This window comes from Telopea speciosissima, chromosome 3, assembly GCF_018873765.1.
Source record: "Telopea speciosissima isolate NSW1024214 ecotype Mountain lineage chromosome 3, Tspe_v1, whole genome shotgun sequence".
NCBI classification, from domain to species: domain Eukaryota; kingdom Viridiplantae; phylum Streptophyta; class Magnoliopsida; order Proteales; family Proteaceae; genus Telopea; species Telopea speciosissima.
In genome coordinates, this window is record NC_057918.1 from 34,811,711 (window position 1) to 34,835,022 (window position 23,312).

The window sequence follows — 23,312 nt, forward strand, 5'->3', positions numbered from 1 at the left end:
CATCTAACCCGTACTTGATTGTGTAAACCCACCTGCATCCAAGTGGAGCTCTTCCCCTAAGAAGATTCACCAATTTCCAAGTACAGTTCTTCTTAAGTGCAATCATTTCCTCAGACATGGCTTGTTTCCACTTTGGGTCAGACATAGCCTCAATGACATTCTTGGGAATGGAAACAGAAGAGAGGGCAACAGTAAAAGCAACACCTGTAAGAGAGAGAGAGAGCATCATAAGAAACAAATTAGGCTATAGGATTAGTGCAAACTCTCTTTCCTTTTCTAACAACAATAGGAAGGTCTAAATCAGAAGGAGAGGAGGGTGGATCTCAGGATGTGGATCCAAAGAGGACTCTTGGCAGGTCTTCTTTTTCTTTCTTTTGTACATAATTAACTCCTTATTACCAAAACTACCTCCTGAATGATCACCAAAATCAATAACATCTACCTCTTTGTGTTTCCCAATGTCAAGCATAAAAGTAGAAATAGGCAGGGGAGAAAGATAGGGAATGTCATCAGTAGGCTTTTCAGTCCCACTATTCTCCCCCTCAAGAGGATGCTGATGAGAAGCAAAGAAAGACACATATTCAAGGAAGGTGACATTTGGAGAGAAGTCGCCTTCGGGAAGAAGGATGGTAGCACTTGTAGCCTTTGGTAGTGGAGGATACCCAAGAAAGAGGCATTTGAGAGCCTTGAGGTCAAGTTTAGTCCGAGAGAATTTGTTAACATGAACATAACAAACACACACAAAGAACTTGAGAGGAAGAGAGAGAGCAGAAACCTGAGGAGACAAGGTTTCCAAAGGAGTTTTGGAACCAAGGAGTTTTGTAGGTATGCGGTTGAAAAAAAGTAGCAATAAGAAGAGTGTCAAACCAAAAAGTTTTAGGAACATGCATGCCAAATAAAAGACTCCTCGTGATCTCCAAAAAATGGTGATTTTTCCTATCAGCTACTCCACTCTATTGGGGGTGTGTCAACACAAGCTTGCTGATGGATAATGCCATTATTAGTAAAAAAGCTTTGGAGGCCACCATACAAGTACTCCTCCCCTTTATCAGAACAAACAATTTTGATTTTAGTTTAAAACCAAGCAAGGAATATCTTATACAAATTTTTGAATGCATCACATATATCACTCTTATGTTTCATCAAAACAATCCAAGTAGTGCGGGAATAATCATCAACAAATGAAACAAAGTAGCGATAGCCAAATAAAGAGGTAGTAGGAGAGGGTCCCTAAACATCAGCATGCACAATATGAAAAAGAACATTAAATCTATTACAATGGTAGGGATAAAACGAACGAGAATGTTTGGTAAACATACATGGTTTATATATATATATATTTTTTCTACATACATGGTTCATATTGAAAGACATGGGAAGAAGAAAATAGATGAGGTAACTATTTCCTCATAACAACAAAAGAGGGATGACCAAGACGTTGATGCCAAAGCACCACAGAATCCACAGAACTGTTGTCACTACGTCCACACACATAAGACTGAGTTGTGGACAAAAAAAGTGGTAGAGGTTCAAGAAGGTAGAGCCCTTTCTCTTCACGTCCACTGCCAATAATCCTCTTCATCACCAAATCCTGAAAAAGACAATGAGAAGGGAAAAAGGTGACACAACAATTCAAGGATTTAGTTAAGTGAGTCACAGATAAAAAATTAGTGGCAAAGCTAGGAACATGAAGAACGGAGTCAAGGGAAATGGAAGCAGTAACAGGAATACTGCCCTTACCAGAAATGGAGGAAAGTGAGAATTACCTTAATGTTATCCCTACCAGAACAAATGGAATAGGAATCATAATAGTGGGACGTACCAGTCATGTGGTCAGTGGCACTAGAATTAATGAACCAAGATAGAGTTGGGGGAAGCAGATGTGGAGACTTGCAAAGCAGAAGCTGAGGAATCTGGCACTGTAGGTGTAGAAGGTGAGCTACCCAATTGTGACATGACCTTGCGGAATGCTGTAGGTGGGTCTTCCATAGTATCAATCTCAGTTATCAGTTCATCACAGAATATGCTCTAGCTACTGCTCTACTGCCACCACACATACCAGTGGATCCACCACGTGTACCAAGAGGACAGCCATGAAGTACCCAACATCTCTCTAGTTTGCACAGGTTTCTCACAATGGTTACATTTGAGCCTATCTCTGTCATCTCCACGGGGTGACCCTTGACCTCTGCCACCACCACGCCAATCTCTGTGGGAGCTTGAAGAAAGAGTAGACAGCTCGAGGGAGGAAGCAGGTTCCATGGCCACCCTCCGAATTCTTCACTCTGCAAGTATCTACACACGTCATCTAAGGATGGAAGAGGAGACCAGCCCAAGATTTGTATCTAGATGGGCTCATAATCCAGATTCAAGCCACCAAGAAGATCTGGGTTGGATAAATGGAGGTCCCTATAATGATCACACTCTACCCAGAGACCAATGACAATATTTTTTTTGGGTGAATAGAAATTTCATTACCAAAAGAGAGGAGAAAGAAGAATTACAAAGGGCCCCAAAGGGGAAAAGAAAAACCAGCCAGCCTAAGCATTAGCTAAGGGAGGCCGGAGTAACCAAAGATGCATTAAAGAGACCCCAGGATTGAACAATGGTCCTGTTCCTGGGGGTGTCGAGACAACTAGAGGGAGGGACTAGGGATAACTTTGCTTTAATCTCAAAAGAAATGGAATCCCAAATCTTCTGGTAAGATCGAGAGTTGGAGGTCCATTTCCTTAAATTGTGCTCCATCCAAATATGGTTGAGAGTTGCACAAAACGCCATCTTCCCAACCGAATCACAAATAGAGGAGCCAGCAAAGGTCATATGAATCCAAATCCACTCTCTAGAGAAGGGAAGGATTCTTCTGTGAGCAGGCCAGCATTTGAGGAGAATACCCTTCCAGATGGCATCTGCAGTAGGGCACTCAAAGAAAAGATGGTTCAAGTCTTCATCGCTATTCCAGCAAAGGCAGCAAACATGGGAGACTAAGATCTGGTGGCTGCGAAGAAAAGCTTGAGTTGGAAGACAGTTGTTGAAGGCTCTCCAGGCTGTGAAGCAGTGTCGAGGAATGTGATGCTTGAACCAAAGAAGTTTACGCCAAGGAACCAAAGGGCCTTTCAAACAAACAAAATTCCAAGCCACCTTGGAGGAAAAGGAGCAAGAGCTGTTTGACGACCAAGAAACACAGTCACCTCTTGATGCAGACCTTCTTGTGATGGAGGGGAGCTCATTCCAGATAGGATTGAGGGTAGGGCCAGAGAGGGGAGGAGCCCAACCATTATGGTCAAGAATATCAGCCACCAAGGAGAGTCTATGGAGGCCCGAGGTGTAGATGGATCTTGGGGTGACCCGGTGAAGAAGAATTCCCATAGGGTGCCAGTTGTCAAGCCAGAGGTAGGTAGATCGACGATCACCAATGTTGGAGCGAATGACCTGAAGGACCAAATGACGGCTAGCAAGAATCTTCCTCCAAACCCAAGAGGCATCAGTTAAGGATGTGGCAGTCCAAATAGAGTCATGGCCTAGGGGTCCCGAATAAATCCAATCCACCCAGATGCTTTTTTTCTTCGAAGCAATCTTCCAGAGAAGCTTGAAGATACCAGCTGTGTTCACTTCTTTAATTCTTCTAATGCCTAACCCTCTTTCCTTCTTGGGAAGACACACTGCAGCCCAACTTAAGGGGTGAAGGAACCGTGAGGAATCTGAGCCCTTCCATAGAAAGGAAGCCATAAGAGCTTCAAGGGACTTGATAGTAGATTGAGGAAGACCATAAATACCCGACCAGTAGATATATGAAGCTTCTAGAACTCATATAATAAGGACCAACCTGCCTGCAAAGGATATAATAAGGACCAACCAATGACAATATTATAAACTCAAAAATAGTCCGATCTCCTTGCTTTATTGTAATGATCTTCTGAAGAAGTTTATAAACCTTAGCCGAGTCACTTAATCGGTTAAAGTTTTGGAAACACTATCCCAGATATCCTTGGCAGTTTCCTTCCTCATAAATCTCCTCCCAATCTCAGGCTTCATATAGAAGATTAGCCAAATCATAACAGTAGAGTTCTCAGTCTCCCATTTTGGATACATTGTGTTATTTGGATTGGGGGCTCGTATGGTGCCTGTAACATACCCTAGCTTTCCCCTACTCCATAGGGGAAACTTCACAAAAATGTGCCAAGTCCAAGTAGTTGGTATTGTCCAACTTCACAATGGAAATCTGGGTATTTGGGTTCTCGAAAACCATCTGAGTAGGAGAAGCACTACTCGAAGCAACCTTTTTCGGTCCACTAACTTCAGACATGATGAAGAAACACACTCACAAACTAGGGGTAACACCCAAGTCAAATGGGGAGAAATGAGCTAGGATTGTTTCATGTGCCTAAAAAATGGTGGATCGGTTAGAGAGGGCATAATAAAAAGATAACAACAACAATGGATATAGAAGCAGCAGCAGCAGCAGCAGTCATGGTAGCATGCTAAAATAAATGACTTCAACAAGACTATGCTACAGTGAAGAACAACAAAACTAAAACAGAAACAATTACAAAATATACAAAGTTCACAAATTGATCACTTTGACTGCTCCTCACAACAAAAGAGAAAGAGGGTGCAAATAGCAACCCAAACATACTGGACAAAATTAAATGTTTTTTGATATTAAAATCAATGAGAAAGTTTAGAATAGCTGCAATGGTCTGTGCATAGATTCCCAAAACCATAAGAATTTAGAATAGCTGCAATGGTCTGTGCAAATGTGATCAGATCGTCTTCTTTGGCGGAGGATCTCCCCCTGATCCTTCAGTCTGAAACTCTTTTGCAGCCTGGGAACCCTCTCCCTCTTCGTAACGTCCCTCTTCCCTGTTACTTTGTCACTTTCTCCCAGACCTAACCCTGCGAGCCTAGGAATTATCCCCTTCCTCAAAAGCCAAGTCAAAGCCTTCTTAACCCCCTGATCCCCTGAGGTCACCGCACCTGTGGTCCCTTCTCTTTCATTGGCCATTCCTACTATGGCCCAGCCCACCACCCGATTCCCTTTGGCGAATCAAACTGATCTTAATGGGCCACCTGGTCTTATTGGGCCAAATCCTTTTACCCATTCGACCCATTGCCTTAACCCTTCTACTCCAGCCCTCCCACACCTGGGCCTAAACTCCAACTCAGGGTTCCTCCACTTTGCGCCCCAGTCTACTGCCCCCCCGTCCCTTCGAGTCTTTCGCCGCCGTAACCCTAGCTCCCCTCCTTTTCATAAGAATCATCCTTACATTGCTTATTCCTTGGCCTGCCCGGAGAGGATTGCGCCCCTAAGCTCGGATATCCGGAATCATGCTCTCTGCCGTGAGCCTTTGGATCCTTGATAGTTTGATTTGTTTGGCTGGATTTTGGTTGTTAGTTCAGGCGTCCTTCTTTAGTGCGCTTTGTTGGGGATCTTCCCCTTTGTTTGCCATCCTTGTCTTATTTAGGAAAGGTTCTGTTCTTGCCTCGTGCTTGTATTCTCCCCCCTTCTTTCCTTTGGTTAATGAATTTTTTATTCATCCAAAAAAAAAATGACGAACATAGACATGTATCGCCATATTGAATGCAATATTAATCTAATAGCACACAAGTAAAGAAACTTATATACTCACTTTGGCACAAAAGTTGCCAATAACCCATGTTTTCTTGCAATAGCCCTAATAACTTCATGGGTGAAAATCAAGTTGTCAGCAGCAAGAGTACAAACTGTGTGTCCCAGTGCTATTTCAAACTGACCATTACCTGCTTCTGCATGAATCTGCAATATTAAAGAAGATAAAAATAAGTGAACAAAAATAAGGAAATATTTGATTTGAAATATGATTTTTTTTACTTTTTTTTTTGGGGGGGGGGGGGGGGTTAAGCAAATTTGAAGGAAAATTTGTAGGTGAGGGAGGACAAATAAGAGTCTTTTCACACTGAGAAGTAAATGAAGAAGGTAATTTGTAGGGGAGGAAGGACAAGTAAGAAAGAAGGTAACTTGCCAATGAGTTCATGATAGAGAATTTTCCCACCGAGAAGTAAATGAAATATTTGATTTGTGGTGCCAATGTATAGAGAATACTATAAATCCCTTTTCTGAGAAATTCAAATTCAGGTAGGAATAGAAAATCTGCAACGATACAACTTAAAAATCTAGATTCACAAAGGTCTAATGGGGAATTTCTTTTTTTTCTTTTTTTTTTTGAATGAAAATAAATAAACAACCAGTATTACCTTATCAAGAAATAAATAGGAAATCTCTGTCAGTAAGTCTTAGCATTTTCTATTTTTACAGGGAAATGAAGACATGCCATAATCATCATAATCGAAAGTATTTGAAAAATAATAAACATTTTCTTAGTTTCTAGAAAAGAATGTCAAACCCCAGATATAAAACTTTGACAGTTGGAAAAGCTCTCAATTTGTTCAGTAGTCACTAAAATCCAGCAATAAATCTTAGTGCTTATTATACTTTTTTCCTTCTTTCGATAAACAAGCTATTTTCACCCCTCCTTGCATATTCTCTATTAAGAACATAACGTTTAATTGATCAAACAACTTTTGCTAAAGGAAAAATGCTTTCAGTAATCCCTAGTATAGAAATAAATCCAGCTCAAGTACCTGTTCCACTGGAACATTCAAGGATTGGAGAGCAGAGTAAATTTCCTGTAATATAGGGGATGCAGCATCAAATGCTGACGTGGAGCAATAGGGGGTTGAATCAAATGGTATCCATTCTTCTTTCCCTTCACTGAGAAGGTTATAAAATTATCAATAGCCAATCAAAAAAATTAAATCTTTAAAAAAGGAAAGGAAACTATATTATACCTTGAAATGTTCCTTAAGAGATAAAACTCATTTTCGAAACCAGCATTCATTTCCTGTGTATAGAGCAGTTTAAGTTCAAGAATAGAATGAAGTTAAAATTAAAAAAAATCCGATGTCTTTTATATGATAGATTCTCGGCCTTACCAAATTAAATTCATCTTTCAACACTTTTGTCACCCTTCGTAATGCTTCTCTTGGACAATAGTCCCATGCTTTGCCAGGTTTAAGATGCATGTCAGCCAAAACCATTTCTTCTTGTTGTGACCTATCAAGAAAAGTGAAAGGTCTGATATGAAAAACATGAACCAATATATTAGGAAAGCATTAACTAAACCCACAGAAATATTAAAGCAATGGTATGACTTTCACTTCATAAAAAACTAGATTGAAACCTCTACAAATCACATGATCACCGTATGGAATTCCACGTTTCAAAGTTAGGAAGAATGTTAGGGCACCTCAACCACAAATGCAGACATTAATAACTAAGAGAACATCTGTACGCACGTGAATGACTTTAAATCTGATAATGACACTGTTAAGCTATGTAATCACAAGCCCCCTACTCATGATACATATCTTAACAGACACAACATTACATTTTATACGGATGTTAATTATATTATTTATCAAAGACTCATGGAGTCAAAACCCAATAGAGTTTCAAGTCAAGTTTTCAGGTTTTAAAACATTAACTGGGATCCCCTTCAAATACCTTAAACCTGCTTCAGTCCCTCCATAGATGTGTCTAAGGGTGGCTAGTGAATGGGCCATGCTCACTAAGGCACCAAGGGTTGAAGAACACACCCCTCCTCAAGATTAAGCCTATGCACATTGCAAAAATAAAATATCACCCTCTCTGAAAGTTCATACTACACTCATTCAGATGAAAGCACCTCGAATCTGCAGAAATACTTGGAGAAAGAGGCCCAAAAGTTGATCGAGTACTCCTCTGATCAGTGAAAAACACCTCACAAAAGCACACCAGCAGCGAACAAAAGGAACCCTAAATCGATTAGGGAGTTAGGGTTTTCAAAACCCTAGCAGCTGGGATCGATTTCTGCAACTGTTTCCTCTCGGGTGTAGAAGAGATGATAGAAGCTGTCCTATTGCTGCGGGTATGGACTTCCAAAGATGCAAGGCTTGATCCCTTGAGGAGAAATCGATCAACCTTTAGAAGGAGAAGAACCAAAAATTGCAGACTAGGTGGACAGCAGCTACCAATCGAAGAACACTCCTAAAACATGGGACATTTGAGGTGATTAGAGGGCAGCATATGATCGAATGATCACCTCATGGATGCTGCCCCTTGTGCAGGTATCGAACCAAGAAGAGAAAAAAGAGAAGAAGAGGAAGATGATCGAAGAAGGGAAGAAAACTGCAAGGAGGAGAGAGAAACAATGGAAAATAACTGTTCTAATCCCTAGATCAGAGATGCTCTGATACCATGTTAGACGAAGAAGAAGAAGAGAAGAACTATCCTTTGGGCTGTAATGCTTGAATGATCAATTAGATCAAACAAGCTTCTATTTATAAAGAAAGCTTCAAAGGGAAAATTACAAAGCTACCCCTACTCTAACTGACCCTACTATTTAGGGCCATAAGAGAGGGAAAAGGAAATTACATAATAAAATCCCATGTATACCCCCACGATATACACCATACAATTCAACAAGTTGCAAGCCAAGTTTTTATCTTAGATTTCGATCTAGCCTTCTTCTCGCATCTGAACCCCTTTCATTATTTGATACTGGTTTGTTAACGCAAACACCAAGAAACATGAAGAAACAAAAACAGAGCAAAGGTGACACATACACTTAACGTGGTTCACACACTAATATGATCTGCTACATCCACAGACGAAGCTGAAGACAATTCACTGTGTGATGGAAGAAAATACAACGGAGATCTCTCAAGAACACCCAAAGGTCGCAGCAAGAACCCTCCCTAGAAAACCCTAACTCAAAAATCCCCAAATCTCACTCTTCTCTCTTGCTTACACAACAAGACAATAAAACAAAGAAATACTCCTCCAAGTTGAGTCGATCCATCGGGTCGGGTCGGGCCGTACCGTACCATCACAGACCTCACAAAATTTCCCTCTCAGGTCACCACCAAAAATGTTGGAGCGGGGCAAACTTGAAACGAAGAATTCAAGACACACATAACAGCATCACTCATTGGCAGTTCAATAAATCAACATGAATGCTTACAAAGACTAGTTGCTCAAGTCCAAGGACTAGGCTATAAAACAATTAAATTGATGGCACAAGTTTTATTAAGTGTGTTCAGACTTCAGACTTCAGAAGAAGCCCTTCCCAATACATCTACATAGTGGCCCCACATGATAGCCTAGAGTAGATATGATAACATTGTGCTATCATATCGTTGTCTTATAAGCAACATCCTTAAGTGAGGAAATTAGACAATCAAATCTCTCACAGTGGTGGGTATTCATTGATGTTATTACCTGCAAATCATATATATGTTTCGTCATCATGATCAAAATTATTTGGGAAAATCAAGTAAGATTTCAGAGCAGGAAGGATCTTAAACAGCTAAAATAGGCACCATTTTAGGTTTATAAACAAGGCTTACAACATAAATGGACGCTGGGGGAGAGGGGGAAGGGAAGAGACAAGAAGAAAATAAATTTCTTTGGATATCAGACTGTAGAGATGCTGATGTAAGAAAAATGAAATGACCAGAGGCAAAAAGCAGCAAAAGGATGAAACCAAAAATGGGAATTGTCTTCCAAGAACTTAATTTCAGTACCATGGAATTCTCCACTTGGTTGATAGATCCGGCATCAGTCTGATTTCACCCACTCCAGTTAGATTTGTTCCATCAGCAGGCCCATCAGAATGTGAGGTCATCCCCATGGATGCAAAAGTTAAACCTATACCATTTTTCTTGACAATATCATGGAAGCGCTTTGCCGGAACCACCTGAAAATATAATTAGAATTAAAAATTTATTCAAATCCATATTAATTAACACCATATCATTCACTCGTGCAACAGAAATATATCATCATTTAAATCCCTGTCCAACTCTCTCTGAGCAACCCCTCCCCCCCCCCCCCCCAAAAAAAATCCCCATCCAACTCCTAACAATTTGGAATTAGCTAAGAAATCCCCAGTATGTATTCAATTCTACCTAGGGCATTGATAATTTTATATAACTAAAATGATTCATAGATTGTCATATGGCGCCAACGGTAAATATGCCTTAAAGCATTAATATTAAATGTATGTACGCAGAAACAATCCAATTTAAAAATAGTAAGCATCAAGGCTTCTAAATTAAAAAATTACTTTGATGTTTTCATAGCTTCTTCCTTGCACCAAATATCGCACTATCCAATTAAGTCCTCTTTAGCAAATTAGCATGGAAAGTAGCAGCATCTGTTCATATGTTACAGTTAAAAAGGAGCCATTATAAAACTCATAATGTAGTTCTAGATTGGTAGGAGACCAACTAGAAGCCGGACAACCAGGATCTAACTTGAACATGTAGTTCGGTTAGGTCAAAATAGGTGAAAATTATGAAATTAGGGTTAAGGTTAGATGGTAGGGTTAGGTCAAGTTGATGTAGGGGAGTCTATTAGTGAAGGTTACGTTAAGTTTTAACAAGTCTAGGCCTTTTAATTAGAATCGGCAGCAAGGTTAGGGTTAGGGTTTCGGGTTTTTGAAAAGAGGAAGATCGATTTTTAGGGTTTATGATGGTCAGATGAGGGAGCAACTTGGATCAAGTTTTCCATTGTATGAGAGGAGAATTCGATTCAAAGTTTGGTGTGATTGGCTGGCTGGTTTGGTCTGGGCAGAATTTAGGTATTGGGAAAATTGAAAACAAAAGGGGGAATCTTAGAGTTAGGGCTGTGAGAGGATTAGAAGAAGAATTGTTGAGGATGGGGATGATTCAAACTCACTGTTGTTGCAGAAATTCCTTGGCAGCAGTTTGTTTGATTGTCGATCTTAAATAAAAATCAAAACTTGAATTGAACTTGAAAGTAGGGGAACGAACCACCTGGGCTTCACACCACAAGGTGTCGATTGGATCAAACTCCAATCCCACCAGCCTTCATCAAACACAAGACAAAAATCTTCAATGGAGAAGAAGAGCAGCAAAAAGCTTTTCATTAATATCAAAATTCGTGTTCAATACTTGCCCCCCTCCCTTACAACCTTATATAAAAGACTCAAAATAGATTCCTACACTAAAAAGGAAAGGCCAAACCTAATCCTTAATCTATTAGGTAACCTTTTTTTTTTTGGATGAATAAAAATTTAATTACAAAGAAAAGAGAAAGGATGTACAAGCCGAAGCAAGAACTACATGGTGGTTAGGATAGAAGAAGGGATGCCCCAAGAGACAACAATGAGCCTGTTCCTTGGGGAATCCTTCACATCCTTAAGGGGGAGGGATCTAACTTTAGATGAAACATAAAAAAAGATGGCCTTCCAAATCATGTCGAAAGAGCGGGAGTTGGATGTCCATATTCTGAGGTTGCGTTCCATCCAAATGTGAGCAATAGTGGCACAAAAGGCAATCTTACCAACCGAGTCGCATAACGACTTCCCTCCGAATGTCATATCTATCCAAATCCACTCTCGGCTAAGGGGGAGAGGAATGCGCCTACCTGGCCAGCAAAGGGGTAAGTGAAGAAAAGGTGATCGACATCTTCAGCCCCATTCCAACAAAGACAGCAGCTGGGAGGAACTTGAATATGTCGACGAGCAAGAAAGGCTTGGGTGGGGGGAGACAGCCAGCTAGGGTGCGCCAAGCGGTGAGGCTATGGCAAGGAATGTGACCACGAAACCAAACAACCCTGTACCAAGGACAGGGGGTCCCTTTATGTCTAACCAAATCCCAAGCTGAGTGAGAGCTAAATCTGCCAGATTGGGAGGGGAGCCACAAGATGGTGTCACCTCTACCACGGTGCCCAGGGGGAATGGGGGGGAGGGAGCTCCAAAGGTCGGCGAGAGGGGGGGAGGAGGGGAGGGGGGGGACCAGGAGCCACTGAAAATGATGGCAGCAATATGGGCAAATCTGTCCAAACCAGAGGAGTAAATATCTCTAGGGCTCACAATAGTAGAGAGAACTCCAGAGGGGTGCCACTTATCGAGCCAAAGCAGGGTGGTCGAACCATCATCAATCCTGCAAGTAATAGCCTCCCTGGCTAGGTATCTGACCTGAAGAATCCTGCGCCAAACTCAAGAGGAGTCAGCTCTTGGACTAACAGACCAAATAGAATCTCTGCGAAGAGGCCCAGCATAAACCCAAGAAGTCCAGATGGAGGATCTGTTGGTGAGGATCTTCCAAATAAGCTTTATGGAACCAGTGTTGTTAACATCTTTTATTTTTCTAAGCCTGAGCCCTCCTTCAGATTTGGGAACACAAAGGGAAGCCCAGCTCTTAGGGTGCAGAAATCTAGCTGAGTCCACACCTTTCCAGAGGACAGCACACAAAATGGATTCAGCCTCCTTGATGGTTGCCTTAAGGAGGCCGAAAACTCCGCTCCAATAAATGTAGCAAGACTGAAGAACCGATCTGATAAGCTCAAGATGACTTGCATAGGAAAGGAGTTTTGCTTTCCAAAGCTGCAACCTCTTGCGAAGGAGATCCAGGATGGGAGAGCAGTGGTGGGCTGAAAGTCTGGCAGGGATGAGGGGAAGGCCAAGGTAGCGGACTAGGAGGGTTCCAATGGTAAAGCCTGTGAGGGAGAATAGGGAGGTTTTGGTTAGGTCAGAGACTCCAACAAAGAAGATTTAGGACTTCAGTAGGTTGATGCGAAGGCCCGAAAGGTTCTATAAAAGAAGGAGGGAGGACATGATAGACTCAATGGAGCGGGGGTCAGCCTTGGACAAGATCATGAGATCATCAGCGAAGGCCAGGTGGGTCAGGTTGGTAGGCTTGCATTTAGGGATGGGGGAAATGAGGTGAAGATCGGTTTTAGACTGGATGCTACGAGAGAGGACCTCAAGGGAGAGGCAAAAGAGAAAAGGGGAGAGGGGGCAGCCTTAGCGGACACCAGAGTCCTAATCCAGCCCAACTAAACACTTAAAAAAAAACTACTAAAATCACTTATTAGACGTTACGTCCTAGGGGTACTTTAGGAACTGGACCTTATCTAGTTCCCTTATGTAATTTCTTCTTTTTCTTCTTTTTAGCTTTTACCCCCCTAGGGAGGTTGGATGTAATATGTTTAGAGTTGTTATTTGAGTAATATAGGTGTGGAGAGAATAATCTCCTTCTTCCTCTTCCTCCTCCAACTTCTTCTCCTCTTCTTACCTACTTTCTTAACCAAAAATCTAACTTTTCTTTACATTTTTACATGATTTCTGATCTGTTTCTCCTTTGCAAACATGGAGCGATGAGGTTCTCCACTTTTGGATTCTTGTCCAAAAGGCAGGTGTAGTCCTCGGCCCTACCTTTCCCCAGGCACATAGATGGGTAATGGGAGTCTCTCCCAAGAGTGGTCGTCATAAGGATCTGCCCTCTGTACGCATCCTCCTGAATCAGTTGAGACTCGAGGATGTAAGTCTCAAACACTGATTCCTTCCTTTCTTCATTATGTCACTCAATGTTATTATATATTTTCTTTTATTTTTAGGTCACTCTCCAGCCCTATCTGCTAGAGTATCTATCTGAGCCCAAGTGGTTTGCCAGGGCCTCAACACTTTGTTCCTGGCAGATCCTTTTTGAGGGTCCCTGGGGGTGTGCCTTCTTGGGGGAGCGAGTATCCCTTCAGTGGTCTGAGGTGAGATATATCCCTTGCTTGCCACCGGCTCAGATGCATACCCCAAAACAGCTCCGGCCACAGGACATTCTTCGATGCAGAGGAGGACAGTCTGCCACATATTTTGTCACAGAGGAGGACAACTATAACGTGTTCCTCTACAGGGAGACTGTCTGTGTTCCTCTCTCCCTTGAAGGCCCTCAGGTAAAAACAAAACCTCTTTTTTCCTTATTTTCCTTTTTTTCGAATAATTGGTTATTATTATGAACCTGATTTTCCTTTCTTGCAGTACCCTGACCATACTCTCTACCTGAGGTGCTTTAGCCTTGGTCAATCCGCTCATGCTTCCCGGTCTATGGCGGAGAGTTTTCAGGCAGGGACATCTGGTGGAGACCCTCGTTGTCGTATAGCTAGCATGGATGAGCATGTCCCGGGTTATCGCGGGTGGACCATACGGTCTTTGGAGAGTGGGAGGCTAGACATGATCCTTCCACCCCCAAGCACCCCGGATAGCGAGTTAGGCCTTCCCCTCCCTTTTAATGGGGTAAAATCTTCAACTCACCTTCCTTATTTTCATTGTTTCTTTTTTTTTTTTCTTTTTTTTATTAAAAATAAATATTTACCTGTGTCGGTCCATGTGGATGCTGACAGATATGCCGACATGCAGCGCAAGATGTGCAGCATGGATGAGGCCATTATTACGAGGGTTGAGATTAACTAGCACTGGGTGAGTCTCTTGACAAACCCTTCATTATTTTGTTTTTCTTTTATTGCTTTATCTTATTCTCTGTCTCCTCTCTTTTTCTTTTTCTTCTTTTTTTTAGATGAGGCAATCTTCCTTTCATCAGGGGGAATCCCAAAGATATTAAGGGGAGTCTGAGAGATATCAGAGGGAGCCGCCGAGGTCTCAAGTTGAAGTACTAAGGACTCAGGATGAGCTAGCAAGGGCTCAGAGGGAGATAGAGGCTCTGCGGTTGTAGAGATCTGGATCTAGGAGTGGGGGAGCGGACCCTAGGTTTTCGAATGAGGACTTTGATTTTTTATTTCCTCACTTTTGTACTATAGAAACAATTTTTTGTTTTTCTCCTTTTTTTTATTTTTAACATATATATATATATATATATTTTTTTTTTTTTCTTTTTTTTGTTTGTTTGTAAACAAAATATTATGAATATAAATAAAAATTTCTTTCCTTTATAGAGGCACAATTCCATAGATTGATGTATTCCTTCATTGAAGCGAGTGGATAAAACAAACAAGTCAGATACAGATATTGTCACACCCCGGCCCGGTTATTAAGGGCCAAGTGTGGCGGGATGTCTCTGACATCCAACCAATCCCCAAGGATCACAAGTGCAGTACCCTATTCACAATCCTTGCTCACAGATACAGTAATCAGAGGCAGCGGAAACAATTTAATTAATAGAGATAACATCATTAGTAAGAGAAGTTTAAATGATATTTCATTTATATAAATGATAAGGCTTGTGATACAACTATACAGTTCTCAAAGGTAGCACAGAGTAAAAGTACACAAGAAACTATTCCATAACTATGTAAAGCATTTATAAAGCATAAAAGAGTGGGGAGGTAGCCTGGACTATCGTGCCAAGATCGGAGGTTGCCCAATCATCACGTGCGCACGAAATATCGTGGCACTTCAGGACTCGGCGTCGCAAATCCAACATTAGAAGTAACTAAATCACCGAAAAATAAGGATATCCACAAGTGAGCTCTCAACTAAGCGTGAGGGGGTACAAGCATACAAACACAATAAATCCATGATGCGTGTGCTAAACTAACATTTCTAGACAGATACTAAGTCTCATGGGGTATAAGTACTACTACTAGTGGTAGATGCTAACCTCGGTCCCGGAACTAACCCTTCGGTCACCCGAGCGAAACCATTCTACCACGGTGAGGACCCGCGTTCGGAACTAACACATCGGACTCGACAGACCCCCAAATGACCAACCCTCACTGTTTATTCCCACAGCGGAATTAGGGACCCGCTAACATGGGACGAGAAGATGGCATCCCGGAACTAACACATCGGTCTCGCCACGGGTTGCCCAACACCTTTCCCCTGTTGGTAAGGGGCGCGATCTTGGTAATGAATATCATCCTAGCCAGGTTAATCCTAAAAACATGATGAGGCAAGTATGATCGAGTTATAATTTACCGAATTCCATCATCATAAATTCACATCATATAAATAATCAATGCAAATGTAATGCGGTATGTCTTTGTCGGAACCTATTTTACATCGATCTAATGCATTAAATAAAAGCTGAAAACTACTACGCCGTGTATAGAGGTAATGATGCGTGGCGGCATTCAAAGATAAAATTGAAATTAATGTGATAAACACACAGAAATTAAGGTCGAATCCCCACCTGTAATCAGTAGCTAGCCTAGGTGAATAAATTCCAATAAAAAAAAAGCAAGCAAACATCCTAAATATGAGACAAGAATATTATAGATTAGTTATAGAAGGAATCCTAGGTCGATTACCCACCAACAATCCAACAAACCGACTAGAAAAAGTAGAAATGTACTCTAAACAACATACCAAACACCATGCAATAGGTTCTGGGATGGTCCAAGGTCAAGTCCCAAGGGGTATAGGTCATAAGGGCACAAAAATAGGAGAGCCGGATGCAGACTTCCAGGGAGCCGGTCAACCGCCCCTGGGCCTGCAACAGCATCCGGGTCAGTGTCCGAATTTGGGGGTTTTGCTCCAATTGCATGGATCCTTGCATGCAAGGCCCTAATTTGATGATTTAGCACCAATTCAAGGTGGGTCAGTCTATTTGGGGCTCCAATTTCATATTTGGCTTCCTAATGTAGGGATTTCATAATTTAAACCTAAATTAGTTGACTTAGGGTTTATGGTTTCCCATTAGAAATAGCAACTGGGCTGATTAGAAGTACAACCATGAAGATTCAGGCATACTGAACCAAACAAAGACTAAACAAGAAGAAATTAAGTGGAACTTCCAACATTGTTTAAGCTTGGATTAAAAGCTTTAATGGCGTAAATCTATTTAGGCATAGTCCAGGCTTAAATTAGATCAAATTTAGAGGAGGAGGAGATGGAAACAGCAGGGATTCACCAAGGCTTACCTGAAACTGTAATTGCAGCCTTCTAATGGAAGCTTTAAGCACGGAATTAGGTGCAAGAGATAAGCCTTCAAGAACAGCCTCTAATCCCTCTTCTTCTCTTCTCTTTTCCCTTTTCTTTCTTCCTTCTCCAAGCTGGAACGATTCTGGTTCCTCTTCTCTTTGTTGGTGAATAATGAATAGTGTAAAGAGGGTTATATTTATAGAAACTTAAGCACTAAGGGGCAGAATGGTCATTTGGTTATAAATTATTTCTAAAATTGATTCTTTTGTATTTATTACCTTATTCCAGCTACAGAATGATGTCATGCGACATCAGGGATGATCCTAATACGAGTAACTGTTCGGAATTACAGTCCCCATTGGGGAACTGGGTCCCACAGAGTCAATTTTACTAAAATACCCTTCTAACCCTATTTGGTCGTACAAAACGTTATATAAATATATTTTAAATTATACTTACATTGAGTTTAATTAAGGGGAGGTCCTGGCTTGTCTTACAAAGCAGACCCGACACGATTAGCTTCAGTGCGGGGGTCCCACAAGGTAAAAATTACTATTCGCCCTAATACACTAATTAATTAAAAATACAACATATATACATATAAAATGGGATTCTTACACGAGATTCGGCTTAAGACAGAGAGAGGCTTCGCAGCCATCAATCTAGCATGCCAAGCTTATGTGTTGTCTTCCGCTTGACACCTCGGACTCATTTAAGGCCACGATAATTGGTCGATCGGAATGCCTTTACGCAGGCACGAGTCATGAGATAGGTCTGAATTTCTTAATCAAGACGGCCCAATAAATTGGAGGCTAGTATGGGCAAAGTAGAACCAGAACTTGAAATCACACAGATTCCAAAAGTTCAAATTTATTATGAAATTTGACCGGGTTTCACATTCTCCAACCTTATAAGAATTTCGTCCTCGAAATTGATGCACTTAAGAATCCGAACAGTTGAGGTTACTTAACAAAGATCACGCGACTTACATCCTTAAGTCGTTTCTGTTTTGGGTATCGTCTGATCTACTGGTCGATGGCTTTTGTTGACTGTTTCGGTCGAGATTCAAACCGACCAAAGACATTATCCTCTTTTCCAAAACTCTCCTATTCTTTCCCTAAACACACAAGAATATACAAGAGGGGTCCTAGAGTATCTAAGGTAACTTGGGAACAATTCATTACAAGGCTCAGTCACCATATCGACAAAGTACCTAAACCTAAAATACAAGGAAAATAGTCTCGTCATTATTTTTGTTCTTCTTTTATCTAAATTCTATTATGTTCATTATATTTTCATATAATTCGATTATTATATTTTATCAATATTTTTAGGGTTTAGGTTGTAGTGTATAGGTATGTATAATTCTTGCTTATAGGGTTTTCTATTATAAAGACTTTCACTTTTGGTTATGCAATACCTAACTCAATTGTAGGATGAATTGGAATATTGATGGAATCCCTATTGCTCACTCCCAATAACGGAGGGGACATTCGAGGACCCATTACCCCATTTATACCTATTGTTGAGCAAAGTTTTGCCACATCCTTCAATTTCAACTTCTTTTTTTTGTTTTCAATTGTTCTTGGCTTTTATTGCATTATGTTTAAAAGTGAAGGAATTCAAAAATTTTAGGAAGAGCTTATTATTCTAATGCCTACAAGGTGTTTGGATGGCGCCTAAACTAGCATTCCTAGGTCTTTTATTTTTGCTTACTTACCCTAGATACTCAATATATAACTCGTTATTGAGATGCAAAGGCATGACAAACTATCATAGCGAGTGCCTAAAAAGAAACATGAGCATCATATAGTACTTTACATATATTACAATTACATAAGCAACCAAATCGTACACTATATTCATTATAAATAATGATAACACAAGAATGCACATCTTAGTGTCATAATGTATTTAGTTTCTTTCTCTATTCACACTTACTACATTAATATATATACTTTTCATACATATATATATATATATATAAATTTATATACCATATGCATGTTTAATCTTATTTTATTTTCTATATATTTCATTATTTTGATGTAACACAGGTTCTATTTATTTATTTTATTTTTAAAACCATTTGGGTGGGTCGGATGCAAAGTCTAATCGGGGCGGATGCGCAGGAAAATGATCCGGATGCATCCGGAGCGAGTCGATGGCTCAATAAGGAATTTGGGTGTCCCGGTTGACCTAACTGTCTTGATCGTGACACCAATCCAAATGGATCGTCGCCAGCAAAACAGGTTTTATAAAACCCACTCAAAACACATCAAACTTCATTTCTTTCTCTTCACTAACACTTTCTAACTTCTCCTAAGGTTATTCTAGGGTTCCTATAACACTAATAAGAGCTTAAATTATAAAATCTACTCCTCCACATCTAAAGTAAGTGTTCTAAACTTAGAACTTTTGTACATTTTTTTTTTCTTCTCAAACCTAACTATGGCTCAGCATTTTTCCTAGATTTTAGGTAAGTATTTACTCTTTTACTCCATTAACACGTATTTCTTTTATTCTTTGTTAAACTTTATGCATTTCTTATATTTTCTTCCTAGCTAAGGTACATTGTTGATTCTTATCTATCATCGTGAATGTGTTAGGTCTTAATATTAGGTATTATTTTTGTTCACTTTAAACATAGTACAGTGTTAATCATAAGATTACCTAGTTCTTAATATTTTCTTATTAAGTTTTTAAAGTTTACTTATGATTTGCACGTGTTCTGTCTAATGCTATATTAATATACTATGATTCTTATATAATTACCTTCTCTCCTTATACTACCCTATTTTTTTTTTTTTGTGGTTGCATCTATTTATATTTATATTGGAATCTAAACAGATTTTATATATTCCAAATGTATTCCTACAAAATTAGTTTACCTAGACATATTGATAGGCTTCCTACCTTAGTACCTAATAGATTTAACAATCTTACCTCAAATTTTGTTGTTGTCCTAGACTTTACCTAAATAATTTTCTTCTTAAATTTGCAGCATTTACCATAAATGACTGCAACTCATGGCCGTGGAGGGAGAGGTAGAGGTGCAGCTACAGTTCCAGCTGAATTCAACCCAAGGATCTTCCTGAAAGTGGAAAAAGAAAGGAATGTAGTCTTGGTTGACCATATCCCATTCAAGGTCCAGGAAAGATTTAAGAAACTAGGGTAGTTATCCATGCTACAACCGGAGAGACATTGCTACCCTCAATTGGTGCGATTCTTTTTGAGCAATCAATCTTACTGATATGAAGGAAAAGAGTTCATCATCAACTCTTATGTGAAAGACATGCCCATCTCTTTCAGCACAGCCCGGTTAGCTAATATTCAGAAGATATCTTATGAAGGGGAGTGGAGGTACTACCCTCCAAGTGCTGATGCATCTGAGTTCCTGGCTGATGAAGAACAGGAATGGGTATATTCACTAATGGCAAGTTCTATGAGAGGATGAAATCTGGACTTGCTTTCATCAGCCCGTGTCTTATCTAGAATTTGTGGACCAATGTAGTCGGAAGAGTGCTCACCGAATCGAGTTGTCCACAATATAGATCCTTGCCACATCTTTTGTCTCTATACAGGATACCGGATCGCTATGCTTGATGCCATCACGCGTGCCATAGTACACCTGCGTGATAACTAGGCGTGGAAATGCATTCTTGGGGAGGCTACTCACCAAGGTATTTCCCAGTTGGTGTTAACCTATTGAATGAGGAGGCTTCGGGGTGAAGTCTTCGGAAGATCAACCGGATTACCCCAGTGAAGATGGGTATAGAACTTCCACCTTCTTCTCCAGAGCTTGGTCATCCTGACTACACCGACGTACGGTACAGACTACTAATGCCGAGGATGCTACGAGAGAGAGGACATACGAGGCGCACAGAGATCCACCTCCTCCTCCTCAATACCCTTCACGGTCATGCGGGTGCTTCTTCCTCAAATGCATTGCGGCTGTTCCTGCAGATGGTACTCCCCTGGGATGACTCTTTAGCCGGTTTGAGGGCTTAGAGAGATCCATAAAGATAGGGATTTGATGGCATGAGGAAAGACTTCACTCATGTTAGCAGCCGTGTCTAGGTAGTGGAGACAGAGTTGGGTTAGTGGAGATCCCGGGACCTGTGGGTTATGGGCCCACCACCACCACAGTAGTGATGACTTATGCATCCTAGTCTAGCTTTTACTTTACTTTCCTCAGTTATTCTTTGTTGAACCTTGTACTTAAAGTTTGTAAAAACTTGTAACCATTGTACTGAAGACTCAGCTTATTTATAAAGTTTTTAATTTCTATTTAATATCTCGTGTTGTACAATAAAATTTTTTTTTCTTTTTTTTAAATTAATATATTAATTTATTTTTTAGTTGTAGCTTTTAGTTGAAGCTTTTATTTATCCTAAGTAGACTCACCTTCAGATCAATGAGTCTAAAAGCTGCTATACTGTGAACTTGATTGTAAATAGGAGTAGAGCACAAAGGCTCTGATACCACTTAAATGTCACACCCCGGCCCGGTTATTAAGGGCCAAGTGTGGCGGGATGTCTCTGACATCCAACCAATCCCCAAGGATCGCAAGTGCAGTACTTATTCACAATCCTCGCTCACGAATACGATGAATCGAGGCGCGGAAATAATTTAATTAATAGAGATAACATCATTAGTAAGAGAAGTCTAAATGATATTTCATTTATATAAATGATAAGGCTTGTGATACAACTATACAGTTCTCAAAGGTAGCAGCACAGAGTAAAAGTACACGAGAAACTATTCCATAACTATGTAAAGCATTTATAAAGCATAAAAGAGTGGGGAGGTACGGACTATCGAGGCCAAGATCGGAGGTCGCCTAATCATCACGCCGCACGAAGTATCGTGCACTTCAAACTCGGCCGCAAATCCAACATTAAGTAACTAAATCACCTTGAAAAATAAGGATATCCACAGGGGTGAGCTCTCAACTAAGCCCGTAAGGGGTACAAGCATACAAACACAATAAATCCGTGATCGTATGCTTAAACTAACATGTCCTAAAGACGATACTAAGTCTCATGGGGTATAAGTACTACTACTAGTGGTAGATGCTAACCTCGGTCCCGGAACTAACCCTTCGGTCACCCGAGCGAAACCATTCTACCACGGTGAGGACCCGCCGATTCGGGAACTAACACATCGGACCCGACAGACCCCAAATGACCAACCACCGCTGTTTATTCCCACAGCGGAATTAGGGACCCGCTAACATGGGACGAGAAGATGGCATCCCGGAACTAACACATCGGTCTGCTACGGGTTGCCCAACACCTTTCCCCCCTGTTGGTAAGGGCGCAGATCTTGGGTAATGAATATCATCCTACCAAACAGTCGATCTAAACATGATGAGGCAAGCGTGATCTCGAGTTATAATTTACCGAATTCCATCATCATAAATTCACATCATATAAATAATCAATGCAAATGCAATGCAGTATGTCTTTGTCAACCTATTTTACACGCGATCTAACGATTAAATAAAAAGCTAGAAAACTACGTGCCAGGTATAGAGGTAATGATGCGTACGAGCGTGGCATTCAAAGATAAAATTGAAATTAATGTGATAAACACACAGAAATTAAGGTCGAATCCCTTTACCTAGTAATTGTAGCTAGCCTAGGTGAATAAATTCCAATAGCGTGCGAAACAGGTCAAGCATCTAAATATGAGGCAAAGAATATTATAGATTAGTTATAGAAGGAATCTGAGTCGATTACCCACCAACAATCCAATAAACCGACTAGAAAACAGTAGAAACAACCCTAAACAACATACCAAACACCATGCAATAGGTTCTCGGATGGTCCAAGGTCAAGTCCCAAGGGGTATAGGTCATAAGGGCACAAAAATAGGAGAGCCGGATGCGAGACTTCCAGGGACGGTCGGCCGCCCCTGGGCTCGCAACAAGCATCCGGTCGATGTCGAATTTGGGGTTTTGCTCCGATTGCATGGATCCTTGCATGCAAGGCCCTAATTTGATGATTTAGCACCAATTGAGGTGGGTCGATCTATTTGGGGCTCCGATTTCATATTTGGCTTCCTAATGTAGGGATTTCATAATTTAAACCTAAATTAGTTGACTTAGGGTTTATGGTTTCCCATTAGAAATAGCAACTGGGCTGATTAGAATCTACAACCATGAAGATTGAGCATACGAACCTAAACAAGACTAAACAAGAAGAAATTAGGTGGAACTTCCATTGTTTAAGCTTGGATTAAAAGCTTTAATGGCGGAAATCTATTTAGGCGTAGTCAAAGCTTAAATTAGATCAAATTTAGAGGAGGAGGAGATGGAAACAGCGGGGATTCACCAAGGCTTACGAAGCGTAATTGCAGCCTTCTAATGGAAGCTTTAAGCACGGAATTAGGTGCGAGAGATAAGCCTTCAAGAACGACCTCTAATCCCTCTTCTTCTCTTCTCTTTTCCCTTTTCTTTCTTCCTTCTCCAAGCTGGAACGATTCTGGTTCCTCTTCTCTTTGTTGGTGAATAATGAATAGTGTAAAGAGGGTTATATTTATAGAAACTTAAGCACTAAGGGCAGAATGGTCATTTGGTTATAAATTATTTCTAAAATTGATTCTTTTGTATTT

General features: G+C 40.6%; 1 protein-coding gene across 3 annotated transcripts in view; it reads right to left on the reverse strand.

Annotated features, from left to right (window-relative positions):
- The window catches only part of LOC122655572 (protein fluG), a 97,509-nt gene that overhangs the window by 28,810 nt on the left and 45,387 nt on the right, over positions 1 to 23,312 (reverse strand). For all 3 annotated transcript variants that reach the window (XM_043849788.1, XM_043849787.1, XM_043849789.1), the window contains exons 10-14: positions 9,601 to 9,773; positions 6,970 to 7,090; positions 6,826 to 6,878; positions 6,619 to 6,748; positions 5,628 to 5,773 (exon numbers count right to left, since the gene is read on the reverse strand). In XM_043849788.1, coding sequence (XP_043705723.1) covers positions 5,628 to 5,773; positions 6,619 to 6,748; positions 6,826 to 6,878; positions 6,970 to 7,090; positions 9,601 to 9,773 — 623 coding nt within the window. The remainder of the gene's footprint in view (positions 1 to 5,627; positions 5,774 to 6,618; positions 6,749 to 6,825; positions 6,879 to 6,969; positions 7,091 to 9,600; positions 9,774 to 23,312) is intronic.